At 43.2% G+C, this 23,072-nt stretch overlaps 1 protein-coding gene across 2 annotated transcripts in view; it reads right to left on the reverse strand.

The window, feature by feature from the left end:
• Nucleotides 1-23,072, reverse strand: part of Fbn1 (fibrillin 1) — a 206,071-nt gene that overhangs the window by 58,421 nt on the left and 124,578 nt on the right. For both annotated transcript variants that reach the window (XM_021156745.1, XM_029472540.1), the window contains exons 15-31: nt 21,825-21,947; nt 18,884-19,006; nt 17,665-17,817; nt 13,766-13,819; nt 12,258-12,383; nt 10,638-10,763; nt 10,008-10,127; nt 9,654-9,791; nt 9,195-9,245; nt 7,501-7,626; nt 5,402-5,629; nt 3,834-3,959; nt 3,584-3,712; nt 2,635-2,760; nt 2,422-2,547; nt 1,146-1,268; nt 140-265 (exon numbers count right to left, since the gene is read on the reverse strand). In XM_021156745.1, the coding sequence (XP_021012404.1) occupies nt 140-265; nt 1,146-1,268; nt 2,422-2,547; nt 2,635-2,760; nt 3,584-3,712; nt 3,834-3,959; nt 5,402-5,629; nt 7,501-7,626; nt 9,195-9,245; nt 9,654-9,791; nt 10,008-10,127; nt 10,638-10,763; nt 12,258-12,383; nt 13,766-13,819; nt 17,665-17,817; nt 18,884-19,006; nt 21,825-21,947 (2,124 nt within the window). The remainder of the gene's footprint in view (nt 1-139; nt 266-1,145; nt 1,269-2,421; nt 2,548-2,634; nt 2,761-3,583; nt 3,713-3,833; nt 3,960-5,401; nt 5,630-7,500; nt 7,627-9,194; nt 9,246-9,653; nt 9,792-10,007; nt 10,128-10,637; nt 10,764-12,257; nt 12,384-13,765; nt 13,820-17,664; nt 17,818-18,883; nt 19,007-21,824; nt 21,948-23,072) is intronic.

The raw sequence follows: 23,072 nt of genomic DNA on the forward strand, positions 1-23,072 counted from the left end.
GTGAAATTTAAAACAGCCAGCTTACAATAAGAAAGTTATCAGGCAGGAGAGGAAGCAGGAACTATGACCTAATTGGTCTCTATTGTCAGTTTCTCAATACGGTCACTGAGCAGTTAGATGACACTGCCTTCTTTCTTACCCACACAAGTCTTCATGTCTTCAGATGCCATGAACCCATCATAGCACAGGCACCTGTACTCCCCAGGTATGTTTGTGCACTGGCCACCATCACAGATATTAGGGTTGTCTTCACACTCATCAATGTCTGAGGAGAGGAAAATCAACAGCTACCTGTTATATAGATATTGACATTGGCTCCATTATTCAGTAAGGAAGTATAAACTGACCCAATGTAACAAAATTCAGCCCACTTGTATAACATGAGCATCTCCTAACCCTAAATCTAAACGAAGCTTTGTAAAGATTACCCTATCAGGTTATCCTAGGGACAGAGGAGGCAGCCAATCACAAAATTCTCAGTGTCTGGCCTAAAAGACTATTGGTACGAATTTAATCATATGAATTCACAATTCAAAATGATTATGAACCATATTTTATCATTGTCCAGTTAGAAATGGCTACTTTCAACCTTTGTTTGGATAGTCAGATTACACAGAGGTGGGCTTTGTGTGTGGGGGGGTGTGGGGGGGATTTAAGGTCAAATAAAATCAGTGTGTTTCTTAGGTTCAAATTCTCTTCTAAACCAGAGGCAAAATCAAAGTCTGAGTCACGCATTCTACTTTATACCTCTTGTTGCCTGCTGGGCTCAGCCAGCATCAGGTAGTAAGACAGTATAAGTTAGGAGAGAGGCTCTCAAACTTCAGCGTCTATCCAAACACATGGATCACCAGGATTGCCCAGGGCTTTTTAACTCAGTAGATTTGGATAGAGGCTGAGGTTTTGCAGGCTCACAAATCCTCAGGTCATAGGGCTGATGCAGAAAACACACTCAGAATTGCACCAAATTAAGTTCATGATGCAATTTTCCAAATTCTGTTTAACCAAGAAAATGTCTTGTAGTCCAATTATTATACAAGTGCTATAGGTATTACACTTGAGCCCAAGGTTGTTACACTCGGAAGCGCAGGCCTCGGAATCGCTCTACTTGGGGGACTGTGAAGTGTGAAGAGCGTGAAGCTGCTCACCTGTGCACGATCGCTGGTCTGGCATCAGTGCGAAGCCTGGCTGACAGCTACATTCATAGCTCCCGTCAGAGTTTGTGCAGAAGGTCTCACAACCACCGTTCATTATGCTGCATTCATCAATATCTAAGAGAAGTGAGAACAATGTTAACATCTGTCCTCTCCCAAACTGTTGTTGAACTTTAATTCCCACCATACAAGTATTAAGGAGTGGTGCTTTGACAGGTTATTAAGCTATGAGAACCGCACATTGATGGGTAGCATTAGTGACAACTGTAAATGGATGAATATGGCCATTCTTATTTTCTCTCTTGCCTCTTACACATTTTGGTGCAGCAAAAAGGCCCATTCCCAATGCCAGCACTTTGCCATTGCTTCCCAGCCTCCAGAGCTATGAGGCAATGAATTTCTATCATTATAAATTAGCCAGTGTCGGGTAGTCCAGTATAGCACATAAAGACTGACAGAGGCACCTTCTTTTGTGTCTACACTTGGGGCAATCTTCTTGGTCACTGATTCAATTAGAAACATGAATTGAGGCTTGATGGGCTGGGGTTCTGATCCTTTGCAAGAACCTGAATTGAAGATTTGAGTTGACCTTGGCTAGATTTCAAAAGAATTTGGGCTGATTTATGGTTGTGGGTGGAAACCGTCTAAGACTTGGCAGTTCTACATGGTGTACACCCCAAGCCAGGCCCACACTGGCAGCATTTACACAATCTCACTTGGACTTTGGGCATGATAAAGCCACAGGGCCTTCCGTGTCACTCTTCATGGGGGAAACTAGACCTACGGAGGACCAACCACAAAGCAAAATTCTCGTCCCACAAAAACCCATACTTAGGGAGTGCCAAACATGGCCTCTATTTCAGGGTAAGATATCAACATTCCATGATCTTCTTGTCGGTGATCACTCTTCGAAGTTTTTAAATGATCTCTACTAAGCCAGGCAGAGACCTCACATCATGCCTTCCTGCATTTTCCACGGCACTTGCTATACTTAGTTCACCCCAGGGTTAATTATCACTGGCTGCTCGGCTTTGGCATGCGTTTGTTATGTTCATTCTCAAAGAGCATACACCAGATTATGAATCTTTCATTCATCTGCTTCTCTGAAGAGGGAAGTGAGGTGCAAATATTGTGGGCCGCTAGGAGAATCCTACTTGCAAGAAAGATTAAGCAAAGGGATCTAGCAATGAAGCTGGAACTCAGAATGCATTGCTTTTACAAAGAGATGAAATAGAATGCACGGTGAAATAGAAAGAAGGCTGGAACTTACCCACACAGAAGAGCCTGTCATGAGTCGGGTGGTAGCCCGGGTTGCAGGCACACTGGTACTTCCCTATGAGGTTCACACAACGCCCATGGGGACAGAGGTTCGCACTCAGCTCACACTCGTTGATGTCTGTTTAGAAACAAAGAACACCATAGAGATGTAAGTGTCTGAATCAAACAACTGACCCCGCACACGTGTTCTAAAAGAGCTCCTTACCGATGCATGCAGAGATGTTTGGGGACAGTTGGTGACCAGGAGGACATTCGCAGCGATAGCTTCCCTCTGTGTTGTGGCAAATGCCTCCTCGACACAGGAGAGGATCTCTCTGACATTCATCAATATCTGGAAAACGGAAATGCCCCATGTTGAAGATGCTGTTCTTCAAGATGGTACCTTGTTCTTCTTTACCAGGCAGTCCCCCTTTCCAGCCCCCAGTTGCTGGGAACCCTGGCTACTGATGGCTTATCAGTTCCCTTCGGGGAGAAGGGATGTCCATCTCACTCAAGAGCTTGGGAGGTGAGAGGCCACAACACTTTCCTACATTAGAAGCAATCCACAGTGAATCCTAATTGACCGACTTGGAAATAAAAAACCCTGACCTTGTATCAACACAGGGCAACTCCCGGTGCCCTTCTCCCCTCCAGAGCCCCCTATAGGGTCTGAGTTTGCTGCAGTACAGCCAGACTCCATACTATCTTCTCTGCCACTCTGAGGGATTCCTCCCTCAAAACACTTCTTCCAAATCCACAGCAAAACAAAGCACAAACAAACCAAAATCTAAACAAATGAACCTAAGTCCACCGCTTGTGTGTAGGAATCTCTTCTCAGAATATTCACAGGGAACCCAAGCTAAGGTAGGGTAAGGTAGTCACCATTGTCTTCTAGAACTGAGATGCAGACACCCCAAGACGGGGCTCCTGCTATGGCTTACATCTGAATTGTTTTCAATTCAACTGTGTCAGGTGTTGAAAGTTGAAATCTCTCAGGGTCTCACAGCTTGCCCATGGAGTCACCTATGATTGTTAGCCCCTCAGTGCCTTCCTATATGAGTCTCCTTTGGCCACAGACTGCCCTCCCTGGTCAGAAGACTGGACAGCAGGAACTGCCTGGGACATGGCCTGTGAGGAATGCAGGCTTCTCACAGTCCTTGGCTTCCCATACTCACCCATGCAGTTCTTCATCATCATGAAGCCACTTTCATAGCCTTCATCACACTTGCATTCAAAGTCCCCTGGGGTGTTCACACACTGGCCTCGGCCACAGAGGTCAGGAGATATGCGGCACTCATCAATGTCTGTGTGAAAAACAGCAGGAAGCAGTGGCATGAGGGCTGGCACAACCTTACAAGGTGAAACAACACAGAAAAAGAGGAAAAATGTGAAGACTCCACCCTTCCCGCCCCTGCAGACACTGACCTGTGCAGTTCCTCTCTTCAGAATCCAGAGCAAAGCCACTGTCACACCTACACTTGAAGCTGCCAATGGTGTTCCTGCACTTGCCATGGGTACAGAGGCTGGGTATCATCTTGCACTCATTGATATCTTCAGGAACATGAAAATGCAGGGAAGAAAAGCATATGGGTAAATGGTTAGGATCTCTCACCTTAAACCCAGAAGGTTGGAGAGCCTTCATTTCTGGTCTTGTCAATATCCATCTCAAAAATGTATGATAATCCAGGGCTAGGACTTCACAAACATCCCTAGTTATTCTGACCTCTACGTTTTAAGAGAACACTGTTAAGGGAGCTTGCTGCTCACTTCCTGACATGTGGCAAGCATGTGATCACCATTGACCAATGATTGTCTGAACTCCAAATGCTACTTAAAGCACATGGACAATGACAAATACAACATTCCCCCAGACAGCCACTCACCCAGCCACCCAGCCACCCAGCCACCCTCCCACCCTGCCACCCAGATACCCTCTCACCCTGCCACCCACCCTCTCACCCACTCACAACCATCATGGCAACAGAATGAGGCCCTCATTTAGTGCTCTTTGATGCTTTCTTGGTTACATCTTAAAATGACTTTGAAAATTTAAAGATGTCACTTGAGGTTTAGTTTACAAATAATCCATGCTACTTTTATTTTCTCAACATTATATGTCACTAATATAATTTAGAGAGCTTCTTGAATATAAAAGGGCTGCATACACACACACACACACACAGAGCCTGTGGGTCACATTGTTTTGAATTTACTTAAGAGAAATTTAAGTGGTCTTCTAGAAACTGCCTTTCTGGACAGGATAGTTTGAGTGATCACGGTCTCACTGAATAACAACTGACAAAAAGAATAAGAGAAGAAAGAGAAGGAAGGAACAGAGAGACGACAAAGGGAAAATCCCTTGCTTTATGTATAAAGACAATCTGGCAGTGTTTATGCACTGAGTTCCCATTTTCCTGACTCGATTCAGTCTTGAAGAATTCGAGAATGAGGTTTCAGATCTCCAAAGCCTTTCGTGAGAGGTAGCACGCAAAACTGAGCTGTCAAATCCTCCACTCGGAACAGCAGCCTGGCCTCTGCCTGATCAGAATGCTTGGTGAACAGGAGCCTGGGCAACGGCTCAGCTGGGGAAAGCACTTGATGCACAGTCACAAAGACCTGACTTTGAATTCTCAGCATCCACATAAAAAATCCAGGGATGGCCCTGTGAACCTACCTGTAACCGCCGTGCTGGGGACAGAGGATGGAGATAGGAAGACCTTGGGGGCCTGATGGCTAACTGGCCAAAAATGATGAGCTTCAAGCTCAGTAAGAGATAAACAGATACTGTCTCAAGAAATAAGGTAGAGGAAGACTCACATTTTAGCCTCTCACTTTCATGTGCACACACAGGAGTAAGCACATCTTGCACACACACACACACACACACACACACACACACACACACACACACAAATACCACCACCACCGCCATTACCACCACCACCATCATCATCAGTAGCAGCAGCAGCAGCCACAAGGAGCACCGTACATACCTTTGAAGAAAGGTTTCCCATTTGTAATGTCTTTTGTGGCAAACCCAGGTCCTCGGGGACAGAGTTCCTCATACTCCCGGCTGTTTCTCAACGGACACTCCTCACACTCTTCTGTTCCCCAGGCTGCCCCAACAGAGCAGCAGCAGGCATCCATTCGGTGGCGGCCAGAGATGGGCAAGGTGCACTCTTCATCATCATACTTGAGGAAGCAGGTCTCCAGGCGGATGTCTGTCAGAGAGGGCAGGAGACTGAGGAGAGCTGCTCTTCACTGTCCAAAGCTACCAACTTTTCTTAGGGAAAATACAACACATCCTAGTTTGCTATATTCCATGACTACATTTTTCTCCAGTTGGAAACCAGGATTATGTGGTAGGTATTCCAGCTAATGAAGACTTTATCCTCTTCCTCCTCGGACATGTTTAAATGTCCTGTTTAAGAAAGGCTCCCTTCCAACTTTTGGTATTTCCTGATAGTTTTACATAGGCAGCCAATGACTGAAAAGTGCCACTTTGCTGAGTGTGGGCATCTTCTCCTTGTAAAGCCATGTTCATCAACACTGTGTGCATTCCATGGTATCTTGGCATCTCCTTCCTAGGAGCAAACTCACTCTGTTGCTGGAATGTACCTACTGCTCAAACATTATGGCCTTGGACTTACTGCATTTCTGTCATGGCAGACCACTAATCTGGAAAGAGGGCTTCCCTTGTTAAGATAAAAGAGGAAATGGCAAACGAAAGCCATCCATTCTTCTAAGATGTTTTACTTCAATGTGTGTGTGTGTGTGTGCACGCCTATTCCCTGCCCCAAATTTAAGCTACTGTGAAGGAGGCTGGCAGACCAGGGGACAGAAGACCTGGATTCTGGGACTATTCTTCAACTTACTGTTTCTTAGTAAAATCATTATGCCTGATCCCAAATCTTCACACTTGCTGAATGCCCATCTCTCAGGAAGCATCTTGATGCCCTGCTAAGATTATGCACCCAAGAACTGCAAAGTATCATTCACGTGTGTTTTTCTTCCCATTTGCCTTCACAATGTGGCTGTGACTATTTACTTAAGTGTTCAACTTACCCAGTGTCTTTTTAAAAAAGATCTCTCTGAAGCATTTGAATTGCCCTATGTCCAAGTTTCACAGACTGAGGCAGGTAATTTAAGGTAAACTCCGTCTTTCAGTTGAGACTCTAGAGGGATGCTTCTGAACAAGGTCCCTCATAAATAAATAAAGATTTGGGTTTGGATTGGCTGATATCCTTAGTTACCAAAGACTCAGAGCTCTGAACTTCCCTTCTGTTCCATATTGTAAACACTTTCAAATTCTATGTCTGAAGGTTGGTTCTCATTTGTAAATGATCAAAATTCCTCAGCTGTATTGATAGCCTTGTAAGCACATAAAGTCTTCATCAGGGATATTCTTCAGTCTGATTCAGCATCAGAGATGTACTATATGTGACATCATTTACAGAGTCAAAGGCTAAGCAGCAAGACACTGACAGTCATAACACTAGGAGTCAGACAGATACAACAGCTAAGAGTCATGGGGCATCCTTCTGAGGACTTCAAGTCTCTTCCATGTTACTGGGATGGGATGACTAGATGATTGGATGTGTCCTGTCCCCTGGGCTCTAGCAGTTGGCACGAAGATTCACATACAACTGGTAGAGATGATATATATCCCTATTTCCTAGCTGCCCCCCCAACTCCCTTTCCTAGGAAGATTTCTGCTCCTGACATCAATGGGGGCTTCCTATAAGGGCCTATCTGTCAGTTATAGATCAAGGCTAAAAGAAATAGGGTGCAGCTCCCTATTACATGCAAATGTTCTTCCCTCTGCAACTCGGCCTGTATCCTATAGCCCAGGGCATATGGGCAGCAGCACAGTAGCAACTGGGAATAGCACTGAGCTGAGGAATGAAACGACTAGCTCAGAAGAAAGCCTTTCCTTAGCAGAGTTAGGAAGACAGTTTGTCAAGAAAACCACCCTAGATCCTAGCAGATGAGCTGAATCTGCGGGGCCGTGTGTGCACATGTATATGCATATGTGTGTATGTGTGGGGGGTGTCTGTGTCCAAATGTTTAACTGAATTTTATTTATCTTTACCAAGACAGATTCTTCCTGTAGCATCCAAAGTCATTCCATTGGGACACTCGCACTTGAATGAACCCCTGGAGTTGACACACAGGCCGTTCTTGCATACTCCTGGAAACACTTCACACTCATTGATATCTAAAAAAGAAAAAGAAAAAAGAAAGGAAGCATTAAGTCAGTATATTTGTATAAGTTAATCCTGGCTTATCCTACTCATAGATTCACAATGATTCTTACTAAAGAAAGGGCCTTTTCTGAACCTGATAAGTTCAAAACCCTAGCTTGCCTCCAACAGTTCATATTAACTTCTGATGTGTCTTAATGGCAAGCAGTGGGCATGTTCACTAAAGCCAGAAGTCTTTTCACTGGTCCTTGGGAATTGTATTTGAGCTGTAGAGACAGAGGCCAAGGGCTTGGGGGACAGCTCTGGTAAGTAAGGGTCTGAGAGTTATAGCTAGCATTAGGAGACAAGATGACTAGAAATAGACAAAAATTATCAAAGAGGAAAAGGCTTGAACTTGAGTGTATGAAAATCAAATCCTGCTGTGGGACATGTGGGCCAGTGAAGGCGTACTGAGCCCACGTGGTTGGTTGGGTGAGGGAGGCCAACATGCATGACCATCCATTTGTCATCCACCAGTGCTGCCCCAGCCTACTGATCCTTCCCAGTTTGCCTCATGGGGCAATGTGTTCTCTGCACTTAATTTGGAAAAACAGACAACATTGAATTAATTCAAAGAAAGGCAATCTAAATGCCAAAAGGAGGGAGCCTTGAGAGCCTTAGTTAACACACACACACACACACACACACACACACACACACACACACACACACACACATCTATTTTAAAGAGGTCTCTCTCTAAGCCAAGAGTGTTGAGAAAAAGTCTCAATGTTTTCTTGAAAGAAAACTAAACAGAAATGGAGTCTAACCTACTTTTGGAGGGGGTTGTTCCTCCGAGTTTTTCCTTGGCCATTTGTATACCAAAATGTGCTGTTAAGCTCAGATAAGTTATGAACGGCTGGTCTGAACCAGGAAAAAAAGCCAAGGGATTCAGTCATCATTTGGAAAGCGAGCCCTTGGGTGGGGGTTGTAGGATTCCTCTTTGTTTTAACAGGAAAAAAAACCTTCCATTTTATCCCACATATGGGACTGTTGTTTTTGAAAATACTTCAGCTGCTGTGTCATGTCAGGCTATGTTAGTCACCGTGACCTATATCTACTCAGGACTCCATGAGAAAGAACCTCAGCGAACTGGAGAGGGTCCACATGGACCTTGAAAACAGAGGCAACTGAGTTCACCCCTCTAAGTCACCCAGGAATGTGAGACAAATAAACAAGCAACCATAATAAAAGGGGTGGGGTTCTAGCCACGAATGCAAACTTTACAGTCTTTGCAAAAAGAAAGAAATGTCTTGCATTTTTTGCTCCTGATTTGCAGATAGCCTTTTGAAAACGTGGCCACTCCAAAAGATGCACAGTTGTTCTAAAGCTTATCCAGCCACGCTGTCCTCTGGCCATAGTGATCTAACACTGGCAGCGGCTTGAGCATTTAACATCAGTTCTGTTCTGTGGCTCTGCGTAATGTTTTCTTCTGCATCATATCCCTCACAGGGAAGCTCCTTTACTCCTTTATTGAGGCCATGTTAACACAAACACTCTTCATACACACAAAGATGCACGATTTAGAAGTAATAAGAAATACCTTCACATTGTGTGCCTTTAATTCTTGAGAACCCTTTACCACATATGGGATCTGTGGGGAAACAAAACAGTATTAACGGCATCTATCTAGAACTCTCAGTCATGATAAAGCGAAGCAATTAGAGGGAGGGCTTGGGACAAGGGTTGGAATTTGCTGCCATGAATAAGCACAGGACCGCAGAAATAAAAGCAGAGAACCAATGAGAGTTCTCTGCTAGCAAAACCCAGCCTGCAGGAACTGGTGCTTCAGGGGAAGCACCACAAGCTAATCACATGACCACATAGGGAGAGAAAATGGTACCCTGACCAGAATCACATAAAATAGATGTCCTTGATATTTTGTAGGTCCTATTCAGGGATTTTTTTTTTAATCAAGGTCATTTTTAAATTTTTCCACGTGGACCTAAGTCAGTGGACTGACCAATGAGATGGCTGCAGAGCCATGCACCGGTTCTCTTACCAAGTTGACAGATGGTGCACGGGCTCCCCCACGCAGCACCAAGGGAGGAGCAGCACTCGGACTTCAAGGTGGCTCCGTTGATGTTGATCTCACAGCGCCCGTCGATGACAGTCTGCCAGCAAGTGCCCTTGATGGTTTCTGCAGAAAGAGGGGGTGACAGACATTTAACAGAATCTTATAAAAAAAACTCATTGTATACACTAGAATTATGGCTAGAGTGGCATTATGAAACAGGGAATAATAATCATTTAATCTCTTATATCTGAACTTCTGTGGCAGTCAAAACAACTGTTAAGTGCAAGACAACTGTATTATTGATAAACACTGAGAAATCATTCTCAGAAGGATAGATACCTATGCAGATGGTTTTTGTTGGGTCCAGAGTACTTTCAGGAGAACATTCACAAATGAAGGAGCCAGGGCTGTTCTTGCAGACTCCATTAATGCAAGGACTCGATTCACATTCATCAATGTCTGAAACAAAACCAGGTCCCCATTACTACTGAAAGTTGGTCTTAAGCATAAAATGCATACCTCAACTTTGGCCTTCATTAGATAGTAAAGCTGGCCTAAACAGGTTTTGCCAAACTAGTTGTCAAATGTCAAAATACTAATTGAGCATATTTCTTTATTATAGAAGCTGGCACATGAGTGAGTCTTTGTATTCAGAAAAATCTGGATAAAATTATAGACTCAAATTATACATGCACAACACTTTCTTCATCTACTAAGTGATGGCAAGTGAAAATGCCAGCTAGAGTCGAATAGAAATGAACACCCTGAAACCACCACGGATGAAGGGGCAAAATGCTAAATGCAAGTAAGTGCCGTCTGTGGCTAGAGTTTGTGCAGTGTCATTTAGAAGCAGAGAATCTCAACAGAACTGGCTTGATCAGCTAACATAGATTCTAACTTACTTCTAAGGTCTAATGGCTTTCCCAGAGAGTGGGGGGTGTGGTGAGAGAACAAAAAAAGCACAGATACCTTCACAGGTTTTTAGGTCAGGTTTGTACACAAATCCTTTGGGGCAGGTGCAGACAAAACTTCCAGGTGTGTTTCGACATTGTCCATTGTCACAAAGTAGACTGTTCAGCACACACTCATTAATATCTAGAAAGAACAAATGGGAATGTTAGAAAGAGCTTGTCCCTCACAGCCAATGCCATTTAGGTCAGGCCTTTAAATTCCTAATGGTATAGTCAAGTCCACCAAAGAGGCAAGACTCTTGTTCCATTGGCTTACCCTACACGGGAGCTTATTTTTCTTGTCCAAACTAAGTGTCTACAAAGCCCCAAGCTTTTGGATGCTATTTAATTCACTTCTTGGATTCTCTGAAAATTAGTTATCTTTACTTCTGTAAATGATTTTTAGCATTAGAATCAAAAGGACTAATCTTATTGCTTTAAGAAATTAAACAAATAGAAAGCATCCTCAATATGATAGTATACATCTGTAATCCAGTACTGGGAGGAGAAGGCCATGTAAAATTACTCCAACCACAGAGTGAATATACTTTAATAGACAATATATTTTTATATATGTGCTTATATGTTCATATTATATGTGTATATATTATATGCATTTATATTGCTTAAAATATGAGAATAATCAGACAAGAAGTAATGTTTCTATTGAGCATATGGACATGGAAAGTCTATCAGAATACTATAAGGAACACAGCTATTTTCCAAGAGTTCCAAATACCAGGAGGCTTCAAAAGACCCAGGGACATATGAAAACAGGGACTTTCTTCTCCTGGGTCCGAGCCCATGGAGAGTCAGATGCTGTGTGAGCAGTAGTGGAGTTCAGTGTACATATAACAAGTTACTGATCCTTGATAGGCTGTGTGCCAGGCTGGAACAGTGAACAGACTTTTATACCAATCTGAATTATCCCTGAATAATCAATTACTTGCTTCAAAGTTAGATAGATCAGCTCCTTGAACAGGGAGTTCCTTCCCAGCTCTGGCTCTAAAAATCCCACCAATGTAAAAGTGGGATGCCTAACCCCAAAGCCCTGAATGGAAATAAAAATATATAATCTGAAATGTTTCTAGTTTATCTTAAAACTTATCAATTTGCTTCATATTCCATAAAGGTGTATTTGTTCTTCAAATAAAAAAAATGCACCACTTTACATATGTGCATTCTTTACCCAAGAGCACACATATCTTGGTTTTAAAAGCCCAACTTCAGGAAACACAAGGCTGTGTGTTGCTCCAGACAGAAGATGTTCTCAGAAAATACTGTTCTAGGCAACTAAAGAATGCTGGAAAAAAAACTAATGCCCTAGGCTGACTGTTTTATTCCCAACCAAATGATTTACTTAGTTTCTGGATTCTTCCTTCATTAAAGGTTGTTATCACATGGAAAAGGGTGCTTGTTAAAACCAATGTAGAGTCATCATTACTGAAAACAAACTGTACTTTCTCTGATTAAATCTAATGAGTAGTTGGGAGAACTGTTTCAGTGGAATGGCTCTGTAGCCATGTGAGAAAGGCTCCCAACACTTGCATTTCCTACACTTAGCAAGGTTCTCTTTTACCAAGTGAATCTGTCATGTGATTCTTCACCAGAAACGTCACAGAAAGCAAGCTGAACTTACCGACACAGTTTTTCCCAGTTATGTCTACTTCATATCCCGAGTTGCATATACATTTGTAGGTCCCACGGAGATTTTCACAAATTCCATTTGGGCAAATATCAGGATCTAATGCACATTCGTTTATATCTGCACCACCAAAAAATTCAAAGTCAATCACATTCTAAAACAAACATTAAATGACAACAACACGAAAGAGTACAGCATGCACAGTGACCTTAGGGCTTCCCAATGGGCTCACTTGGAAGAGGGAACTCCCCTCTGTTTGCCCACTGTAAGATGAGTCACATCTTCCCCCACTCAAGACCCTATAGGGAAACTGGCATCTGAGCTGTGACCATAGATCACCCATCATCCCTGAATTAGGCTGAAGAAGATGTGCTGGATGGTCCAAGCACTAGGATGAAGGCAGAGGATGCACAGGGCCCAAGTCCCTGGCATGTCACCACCTCTTCCCTCTTGCTCCTGCCTCCCATTCTGCCAGCAAGGTGATTACATCATGCCCTTGCTTTAAGTTCTTAAGTTCAACAATATCATCAAATTAAAGTATGAATCATGTGTTTCCTGGCTCCAAATTTGGTGTTCAAGCAAGCCCCTCTGTCCACTGTGTGGGGAATTCATTCAGTAGATCTCTTCACAGGATAGAGCCTCATCTTTGGTCCCACGGAGACTACACACTGCCTCCTCTGTGTTCACACATACTGAGCAGACCTCTCTAATACCAGAGAGGGAGACGACAAAGTGGCGGTACATGGATGGATGGTCTTTATCAGTCAAGGTTGTAATCTGCTTCATCCCCATGCCCTTGCCACGGCTCTTTTGACTCCCTCACTGATTCCTCCATCATCACCCTTCTCACTCCCCCTTTTCATCACTATTCCCTCCTCATCTTCATCCACATATAAAATGAGGTCTGGATTTCCCCCAGAACCCCCTAATCAAATTGCTTAGTTTTATATGAGTGAGGAAGTCCTTCTTCTTGTCACCATCTTTACCCTCATCTCAGTGGTCTCTTTTGATTCTATTCTTTTTAGTGACCCCCTACATTTCTGCTATTTCTACATACAATTTATTTTCTTCCAACTCAGCTGGCTGATATGATTTCTTGATAGAAAATCTAAGTGGTATCTTATGACCGAACCTTTTAGAGTTAAGAAATCTTTTAGTCTGAATGGATAACTGTTAGTCTAATCTAAAATCCTCAGCTGTATTTGGTAATGGAAACTCATAAAGATTCAGGCTGCCGCTTCTCTAGACTGAGTAACACCAGCCATTGTATCTCAGCTATAGCCCTCCACAAATTGTCCCCAGGAAAGGCCAGTGAGAAAGCCCCACGCCCACAGCCACCAAGGTGCCACAGAAGCTCTGCCACAGGGGGCAGGGGGCATCACCTGTGATGGTCAGCAAGGTGTCAGGCCAGACTGTGTCACAACAGTAACTAGATACCCACAAAAGGCTCAGTTCTGCCTTTACACATGCTTAAGTCAGGAAACTTCAGAGTGGTTCCTTACCAGTGCCTGCTGATGTCATTCCCGGTCCACTGCTGCAGAGTGCCTGATATTCCGCTGTAATAAATTATCAGATACTAAATGAGTGCCTTGTTTGCAGAACAGGTCAATTCTGCCCTTGGCTCACACAATCATTTCCTCCAGAGCAAGGAGAAGCAAGCTAAAGTGGTAACAGAACAGGAGGAACTCCTGGGGGCTCCCTTTAGACGGGGCTTTCATTTGAAGCGTTTTAAGCGTTCCGCACCACTGAGGAAAGTGACTTTGAAGGATACAGGGAACACATAGCAATTTCTTGGGCAAAGCTCTTTTGGAAAGGGTGTTTTTTCCTACAACTCATTTTGTTCACCAGGGAACACTTTACACGTACAGTGAAATGTGCCTGTTAAAAATGTGGTTTTTTCGCTGTTAATAAAACTTTTCCCTGCCATCCTGGGAATAGTTCTGTTTCTCTGTTCTAGCTGTTTTTCCAGTACAATCAGGTTCTCCCATGTCCTCTGTCCTTCACAGACTCTCTGGGCCCTCCTCACAAGAACACAGCAGAGCATCCAAGCTCAAGTGAAGTACAGCTGTGAATCATCTGGACACTGTTCATTTTCCATGGTGAGTCCACAGGAAAACTCTTGATAAATGTTTAGATTGTTCTCTCTTTCTTATCAACTGAGGTGTGCAGAATTGCTCCCCAAACCTGTGACAGAATCAGCTCTCTAGTACTTATGAAGCGTTATAGACAACTCTCACAGCATTCAGAGGGATGTAATGGTGAACGGTGAGAAATGCAAGCACCTGGAACCAGACTTTATACAAGGCCCAGAGAAGAGACAGACCTTTGCCAGCCCATGGTTTCTGGCAGCCAGAATCAGAGTCACATACGGAGACTGCACATGGTGGAGGGGACTTTATTAGAGGGAATAAACACTTGCTCTATTTCTGATGATGGTAGACAAATACGTTTGGACAACATAAAATTAAAAAAAGAAGAATCCTTTAGCCAGGTGTGGTGGCATGCACCTTTAATCCCAGCACTCAAGAAACGGAGGTAAGAGGCTCTCTCTAAGTTCGAAGACAGCCTGGTCACTAAGTTCCAGGACAGACAAGGCTACATAGTGAGACCCTGTCTCAAAAAGAAAAGCTGCACACACACACACACACACACACACACACACACACAAACTAACCAATGAACCAACCAACTAAAACCAAGAAAGCACCATTAAAAATTAGTCCTTCAAAGTGTATGTTTTGTAATAAGCACTAAAATGTTCTTGTTTTGTTTTTTTTTAAAGCATTTAAAAAGAGGCCAAAATGGGACAAGAAGGAGAATGTCAGCCACTGTGTATTTAAAATCCAGAGACTGAATGATGACAACAAAACCAGAACAAAAATGTATCTTCGGTATCTTCTCACACTCTCAACTATTAGCGTGGTCACGGAACTGAATAATAACGCAAGAAGACAAGACCATGGCGACTCTGTGGACAGTGTTCTCACGGCTAATTCAGATTAGCCGCTACTTGGCCTACACAGAGGCACAGCGTGGTCACTGTGCTTGCCACCGGCCAAGGCCCAACTCCTCTGTGTAATTAAGGGATCTGAATGCTAACATACTTATGGCTAGAAGCAAATCCCTCCCCTCTGGGTGCTCTTCCCCATTCCATGCCGAAGCTCTCTGGGTTTAATGTGATAACATAAACACAGGCAGTTCACACTCTTAATAACCATTTCCTAAGCTATCCCAAGGTAGTGCCTCAGGCAGCAGCGTGGCAGGCAGCACCGAAGCACCCCAGAGTTGCACTCAAGGCTGACTGCTTTCTAAGAGAGGGAACTAGTTGGAGGTTGAAGGGACAAGAAGGCTTGCTGAACCACATACATCGGGTTAGGAGCCAGTGGCGTGGTTTTTCACAGTCTGCTTGGCTTGCACGGCCCATGGTGACCTTGGAAATTCACATGGTGGCAGTTCCTCCCTCAGCTGACTACAAGATTCTAGGGATTGTCGGTACCTGTTAGATCACCCTCTCCTGAGATGAGGGAGAGCCTAAGAGGATCTTCCATGGTTTGACATTCCTGTCAACCACTGAGGTGACAGAAGAGCTTTCCCCTATGGACCTTTTCCATGCAAATACCCTCAGGCACTAAAGCACAGATATGAGCCAGAAGTTAGTGACAGGGGCTTCCGGTTTAGCTTCCGCTAAGCCTCACTGCTTCAAGAAACTGTGTTTCTTTAGTGACCTTCTCCTAAACCCATGTCATTCCCCTGAGAACAAACACTCTCTAGAGATGCTCTTGGTGCAGAGGGGAAAATGTTAAAGCCAAGAACTGTGTGCAGTATGTTTTTGCTCACAGTATGTGTGCACTGTCATCTTTTACAGCTTTACTGACACACATCTGTCTTATAAATTCAACGTCTATGAGAAAAGCACTTTGAAAAATTAGTGTAACCAAGGACAGAATATACGACTGTAGAGTTTTATGCAGTCATTTTGTTCCAATGACTATTTGAAGTGAATTAGAGGTGTATTTAACTGGTTTTTGACAACATACAGATAGTCTGTGAGTTATTCCCAGCCAAAGCAACCTTCTCCTTCCAGTGGCATCCTTTATGGCCTTTAAAGTCTTCCCTTTAGCTTCTTATGAAATTCATTTCAAACACTTTAATTTCAAAGGTTATTTTTATTTACAAAGCACTGAAAGATCATACTTAGGATAATTTTTAATGGATTTTACTTAGGAAGGAGATGAAATAACTGAATCTTATGTGGACGCTCACTAACTGCTTGGGTTGGTTGTTTGGTTTAGCCCTAGCTTTATCTTAGGAAAACAGAAGTCAACTGCCAAGCTACCTTACGATAATAGTGAAAGAGTAAAATCAACCACCTTCATTTCAATAAGTTACATTGTTTTCTTCCTAAATGTATGCCAGCTTTATTTACTCTAATACCCTTCCTCCTCTCTCCTGCTGGCTCTCTTCTTTCTCCCAAAAGGCCCCTCTTTCTGCCTTCATGACATAAACATTTCATGACTTTCTCTCTCCTCCCATCTCACCAGCCCTTTCTACTGTTGTATATCACACACACACACACACACACACACACACACACACACACACACAATTTGCATATGGGAGGCAGCTCAACATATTTCAATAAACTATTTTTTCTTTATGAATCTAAATAATTATATCTGCATAGGACCGTCTAGTTTACCTAGGGAAATTTATTTTGTAGGTCAGAACACTAAGAATTCCTTGTCCATATAATCTCATTTTATAATTATTTTTATTATTATTATTCTAAGTCTTTTTCAAATACTTAAGTGGGCAAAGCTATGCACACATAACTAATCTCTCCCAAGTCTTTCTGCCTGTGAACTGGGCAGCAGAGTTTTGACTCACTTGGCTGGTTGTTTTTCACTAGTCATGCCACCTAAACTGTAGAAAAAGACTTTTTCCCTAAGGTTGAATAAAGAAAGCCATTTAAGAAAAGTGCACCAGAATCAACATGTGGGTTGTGAACACAATTTACAAATGGCCTTCTGGGGAGCTGTTGGGAATATTCAGGTCATCTGAAAGTTATTTACTTTTACACTGTGTAAAATTCTGCTTTTCTAATAGTCATCTCCTGCAAAAAGCAAGCGTCCTGAAACGGCATGTATTTCCAGGAGTGTGACCAGGACTGAGGTGGGGTGGTTCCTACAGAGGCACATGAACTGCTTATGGCAAATAATAGTGAGGATAGGGAGAGTAACATATGCCTAGACACTGACTAGCCTCTGCCAAGACCCCAGCAGGGTCTACAAGATTTCCCTGGGACCATAACACAGCCTTTCCTGGTAACTTATAGGAAAGCAAGGCCCTTGGATGGTGGCAGAAGGCTGGCAGGATGAGGCACCTCCATGCTGCCACTTACCTGAATTCTGTGCAGGACACGGCTGGCAGGGCTCCCCAAAGGCATACTCGGTGCTGGCACAACAGCATTCCGATTTGGTAACAGCGCCAAACAACGGCTTCACGCACTGGCCTCTCCTGTATCCTCCGTAGCACGTGCTCCGCATGTGTGTGTCTAAATGGGAGGAAGTAGCCATCATTGGACTGTCGTTTTAAACAGATAAAAGCCCCACACTGAAGCCAAAGTTGCCTTTTTTTCTCCATTGCCCTGTTCTAAGCCACAGAGAATGCCTGTGTTTTCAGTGCTTGACAATGAGAAAAAAATTAAAACTAATAAAAAAAATAAACCTCCAAAAACCCATTAGGGTCCAGAGCAGTGGGAACCAATGGCCAACGTCAACCAGTTTCCTCTGGTGATCGTAGTAGAGCAAACTGTGAGGCCCTTAAGTGCTGCGATTATTTTTCATTCATTTTTGTCTTCCTTAGGCATGCACAGAGCAGGAACTTTATAAACACTGCATGAAGGCTGGATCTTACATGGTGATAAATAAGACCTTTATTAGAAACGGGGCTTACTAAAAAATAAACAGGCAGTTATTGAATGTCTAAATTGGGTCTACTTTCCAAAAGGGAGGAAGTTTAATCTGTAAAGGTTCATTATATAAACCTGCAGATGTTGGTCAACTGAGCTGTGTTATCTCTATCTCTAGAGGAGGAATTTCCAGCTTCACCCAATCCTCTCCTAAATCAAAGGGCTTACTGAGTATCTTTTTAAGAAATAATTTGGATAAAAGTCTTGTTATTTAACAAATCTCAAAGCCGTGTAAAACTGTCATTGCATGCTTATGAATTATCCACATTTCTGTGGCATCATGCACTTCCCTTGGACATTTAATTCTCTATTAAAATGCACACCATAAAATGGTATACATGTACAAACCAGTTCTAAAGACTTTTATCCAGAAAAGAATGTGGGAGAAAATTAAAGACAGCTATATAGTTGGGGCAGAAAAAAAGAGAAGAAAAGATGGGGACTCCCCCAGCCTCTCCTTTACTTAACATTATCTTTCTATTTCTAACATGAGGGTCCAACTTATTCAAGAAGAGAAATGGATTTGTTAAATCATTGTTCAGTAGAAATCACTGTATCTCACCTGCTAGGGTAGGACACATTTGTAATTGATAAGCATTAATGATTCTGGGAGTATTGATAATAAATCAGGCTGTGGCTTTTTTCTTACCAACACACACACGTCCGTCTAGACCCACAGCCAATCCGGGGAAGCATTCGCATCTGTAGGAACCATCCGTGTTCACACAGCGTCCGTTCATGCAGATCCCAGGTGTCTCACACTCATTGATATCTGCAGCATGAGGAAGCATTTCATTAACACCATTGAACACGTTCACTATGGTAACACTGGAACATGGGTACCGTGGAAAACGATACTCTACGACCACAGCGGCACGCTATTGGGATGCTTGCTCGGTGTTCTTCCGAAGACAGGAAAGAGAGAGGTCAGCCAAGCTTGGGACTTTTCTATTAAAAGTCATCTTAATAGAACCCTCCCAAGATACCTGCTAGAAAATACAAGAACACAAAAGGCAAGCAGAATTGGTGTAGGGAGGAAAATAGCCACTAGAAGGCAAAGGACACTGGGTAACACATCCCACTGTAGCCATGCCTGGATCTAGCTTGATATACACTGCATCTTTGACTGTGCTGGGAAGCTTTTCCTTTCTGCAGTCAACACCCAGGTTGGCACCACTGCTAGTACCAGCCTCTCCTGAGACCCCTGGGACATTTAACAAGAGGCAGACATTAATTAAATGCCAGAGGGAGCACTACAGAGACAGAACAGAGAGAAATACAGGGTGACTTTGATGACAGCCCTTGGTCAGAACAACACTCAAGGACACTAGAAGTTTGGGAAAATCTTTTTAAAGCACTGCTGAGTATTTTTAGTATCATATGCATATCCTTAAGTATTGTCACTGAGTTCACATTAACAATAGTAGAGAATTCTCCCATTAAGAGTAGAAAGGGTACCCAAACTGAGTTTTGAAAAAACAAGGATGCTCAGAACCAAGTCACTTTCCAACAGTCCTTTTACAATATACAATAGAGCATGCAATTATTTCCTTTCTCCTGACCTTAAAAAGGCAAATTGAGAGTGAAGCACCTCTGTGTTTTACTTAGCTTGTGTTATTTGGCATAAAATACATCCTGGTGGTCCAAGACTTCATGTTCAGACTGTATTAAAAACAGCAGTTATATTTAAGAATGTGAACTCAGATTGGTTCATTTGTTTCAGGCATCTTTTTGGTCAAGCAGAGACCAACAGTATGACAGTGAAGACTATATTCTAAACAGCAGCCTGAAAGGCTTCATAGTGGAACATGAAGTCTCTCAACTGGCAGAGGCTCTGGTAACAAGGCTCTCAGCCATCATGTGTTTGTGGCTTCAGGATGACAGATGAAGAGAAAAATCTCATCCCACAGCAAGAGAAACATGACACAAGGAAAAGCAGCATATGGTGGCTGCCTTCTCCCCCTCCCCCAAGTGTGTTTATCTGAGCTCTGTACACTAGGGGAGAACGATGAGGCCAATGATACAAACTGATCTCCCTCCTCTCCCTTCCCCCACTCTTTCTCCTTCCCTCTTCTCCTTTCCTCCTCTCCTCTTCCTCCCCTCAATACAAAATGCTGAGTCCAGGTGAGCAACTATCAGTTCTTCCACACGATTGAGTCAACAGCACTATTTACATAAAATCACAATTTCCATGATCATCAACGGCTTCAGAGCCTACATTCATCTTTGAGGTCATAACGTCCTCTGAAACAGCATAATTTAATGCCAAGAGGCTGCCACTTTGGTCACCATACCTCAGCTTTCCAAATAGCCCAGTAATCAGTCACGCCCTTCCCATTTCTTTCCCACATGTACAGTATTTAATTTGCACACCCTGACACTTTATCTTACTGCAGAATGTCACAAAACTCTCTTCTCCATGTCAGTTCCTCCTGGCACAGAGTTCAATGTGTACAGAAACCATTTTCCTACTTCAAACTTTGAAAAGAGTCAACTGTTTGTTCTCTACTGAAGATGGATTTTCACAATATTACAAGCCACTAGTGTGAAGGTCACAGGGGATGCAGGTAAACGGCCAAGAGCTGGAAGCTCTTTAAAGGTTGGAGAAAGTGCACACCTTGCCAAGAACTGAAGACATACAAGGCTTTCTTCCACGGTACCTTAACCAGAGCTGGAAACTAGGGACAGTCAGAAGAGGTGCCCTGTGACTTTATGCTGCCTTTGCAGTGTCCTGGGCTACATTTCTGCAGCAGATGCTATGAACAGGGGCTCCTGGCCACTTAGTAGACACCCTGGACTGACACTGCATATAAGGATTTGAGAAGAATGACTCCAGTTGGTATCTTGCATCTACATGTAACAGCTACTCATTCCTGACTCTATACAGCAGCAAATAGGAACAAAATTGTCTCCAGCAACTTTTGTTAGAACCCCATACAGCACAAATGGAACTTCCAAGTTTTGCTTACAATACTTGAAGCAATGAGATTATTTTCAAAATTATCAGGCTACCCTGACTCCTGGTTTACTTTTCTGCTTTGTCCTTTATCTTCCTCCTCCTCCTCCTCTTCCTCCTCTTCCTCCTCCTCTTCCTCCTCGCCCTTGACTTACATAACTTGGTAAAGCCTAAATTCATTGTTGTTTCTTATGATAGCTAGATGAACCAGGAAGGGATACAGCACCACAAATAAGTCAGCGTTCCCCCCCACCCCCAGGGGAAGATGGGATGAGTTGGGTGAAGGGCATGATCAAGAAGCATCACCCCCAGCTGTCCTTATCCCCAGCTGGAAGGAAAAGGCAGAACTCAGCTTTATCAGAAAACTCAGAGCCATCAGAACAGATTAACGCTTCAGCTCCTTAAACGACACACCTCAGCTGATTCCGGGCCCCTCCAGAAGAACCCAAATGCTTTCTCTGAAATAAGACTAGCCTTGTTTCACTAACTGTGGCTGTTTGGACAGCGATACATAAGAAGGAATACCAGTCAGGTCTCCAAAGCAGGGCCCCGGGGAACTCTACATGGGGAGAATCTTCCAGAAGCTGTAGGGAGAAGGAAAAGCGGGCAGCGAGCATACTTTTGTAGCACCCACCTTTGCAGTAGCGGCCATCTGATGCCAGTTGGAACCCAGGTTTGCAAATACACTTGAAACTGCCATCTTCATTAATACACATTCCGTTTAGGCACATGTTTCTGATGCTGCACTCATCCATATCTAGAAAGAGAGATAGGCAATGTCTTGAGAAGAAGAGGAAGGCAGGCCCGGATACAACGCTAGCTTTTCACATTTCTGTCTCAGTTTTTGTTAGTATAGCCTAAGGCTAATTTTCATCCATATGATAAATACAAAAAGAGAAGTCATGTGAAACAGGTGTCGAAAATTCAGGTTGACTCTTTTGACAGGGGATAGTGGGATCCTTTTGAAGGTCACTGGTCCCCAAACCAAAAGGGGCGCTAACGACTTAGTTAGCTTCCTTAGTTCCCAGCCTTGTTTCTGAGAAACTGAAACTGAAACAAAAATTAAGGCTACTGGGAATAAAAATGTATTTAGACTAAATCTTGGTTCATTAAAAATAAAAATGACCATAGAGAGAACTAATATGAAGTTGGGTGGGTAGGGAGGGGAGGGAGGACCTGGGAGGGGCTTGAGGAAGGGAAAGTGTGGTCAAAATACATTGTGTGAAATTCTAAAAACAGTCATCTAAAGAATAATAGAAAGTAGAAGAAAGCTTGCCATTTCAAGCAGTTTGAAGTAGATATTGCAGAGCTGGATATGGTCAGTGCTAGACTCGCCTTTGGGATCCAGCTGAGCTACTAATATTTAGGTCCCTTTGATCACAGAGACAGTTCCTAATTTCATGGGCATGCTAGTCTGTGAGCAATGAAGCTCTCCTGGGAGGCCTGCACCTCTGGACATGACCTGCCTTCGCTCACAGGCTTTTAGTCAAACTAAAACAATTTATGGTTTTTCTTTATTTCTTTTATTTAAAAAATAATAGATTTGACCCTAACTGGGAATTTTGGCCTTAAGTTTGTGGATTGAATCACCGAGATAATATTCTGCCAAACATGTTCCTAAGAACAATTTTGAAATTCTTTCAACATATTAACAGATTCTTGGGATCTTTCCTAAGGAGGTTGGAAAACACGATAAAGAACATTCTTTAGTTTCTGCTGAAGGCCCACAATGTGGAACCTCACCCACAGCACTCATACATATTCCACAGGGGAAAGCCTATCACAGGATGACTTCAGAAGTCAAGATAAGAGGCTGGCTCTCCACACCCCTAGTTCTTCTCAAAACAATTCTCCATGCCCACCCATGGTTAGGGGGCTTACT

The sequence above is a fragment of the Mus caroli genome, chromosome 2, assembly GCF_900094665.2.
Source record: "Mus caroli chromosome 2, CAROLI_EIJ_v1.1, whole genome shotgun sequence".
Classification (NCBI taxonomy): Eukaryota; Metazoa; Chordata; class Mammalia; order Rodentia; family Muridae; genus Mus; species Mus caroli.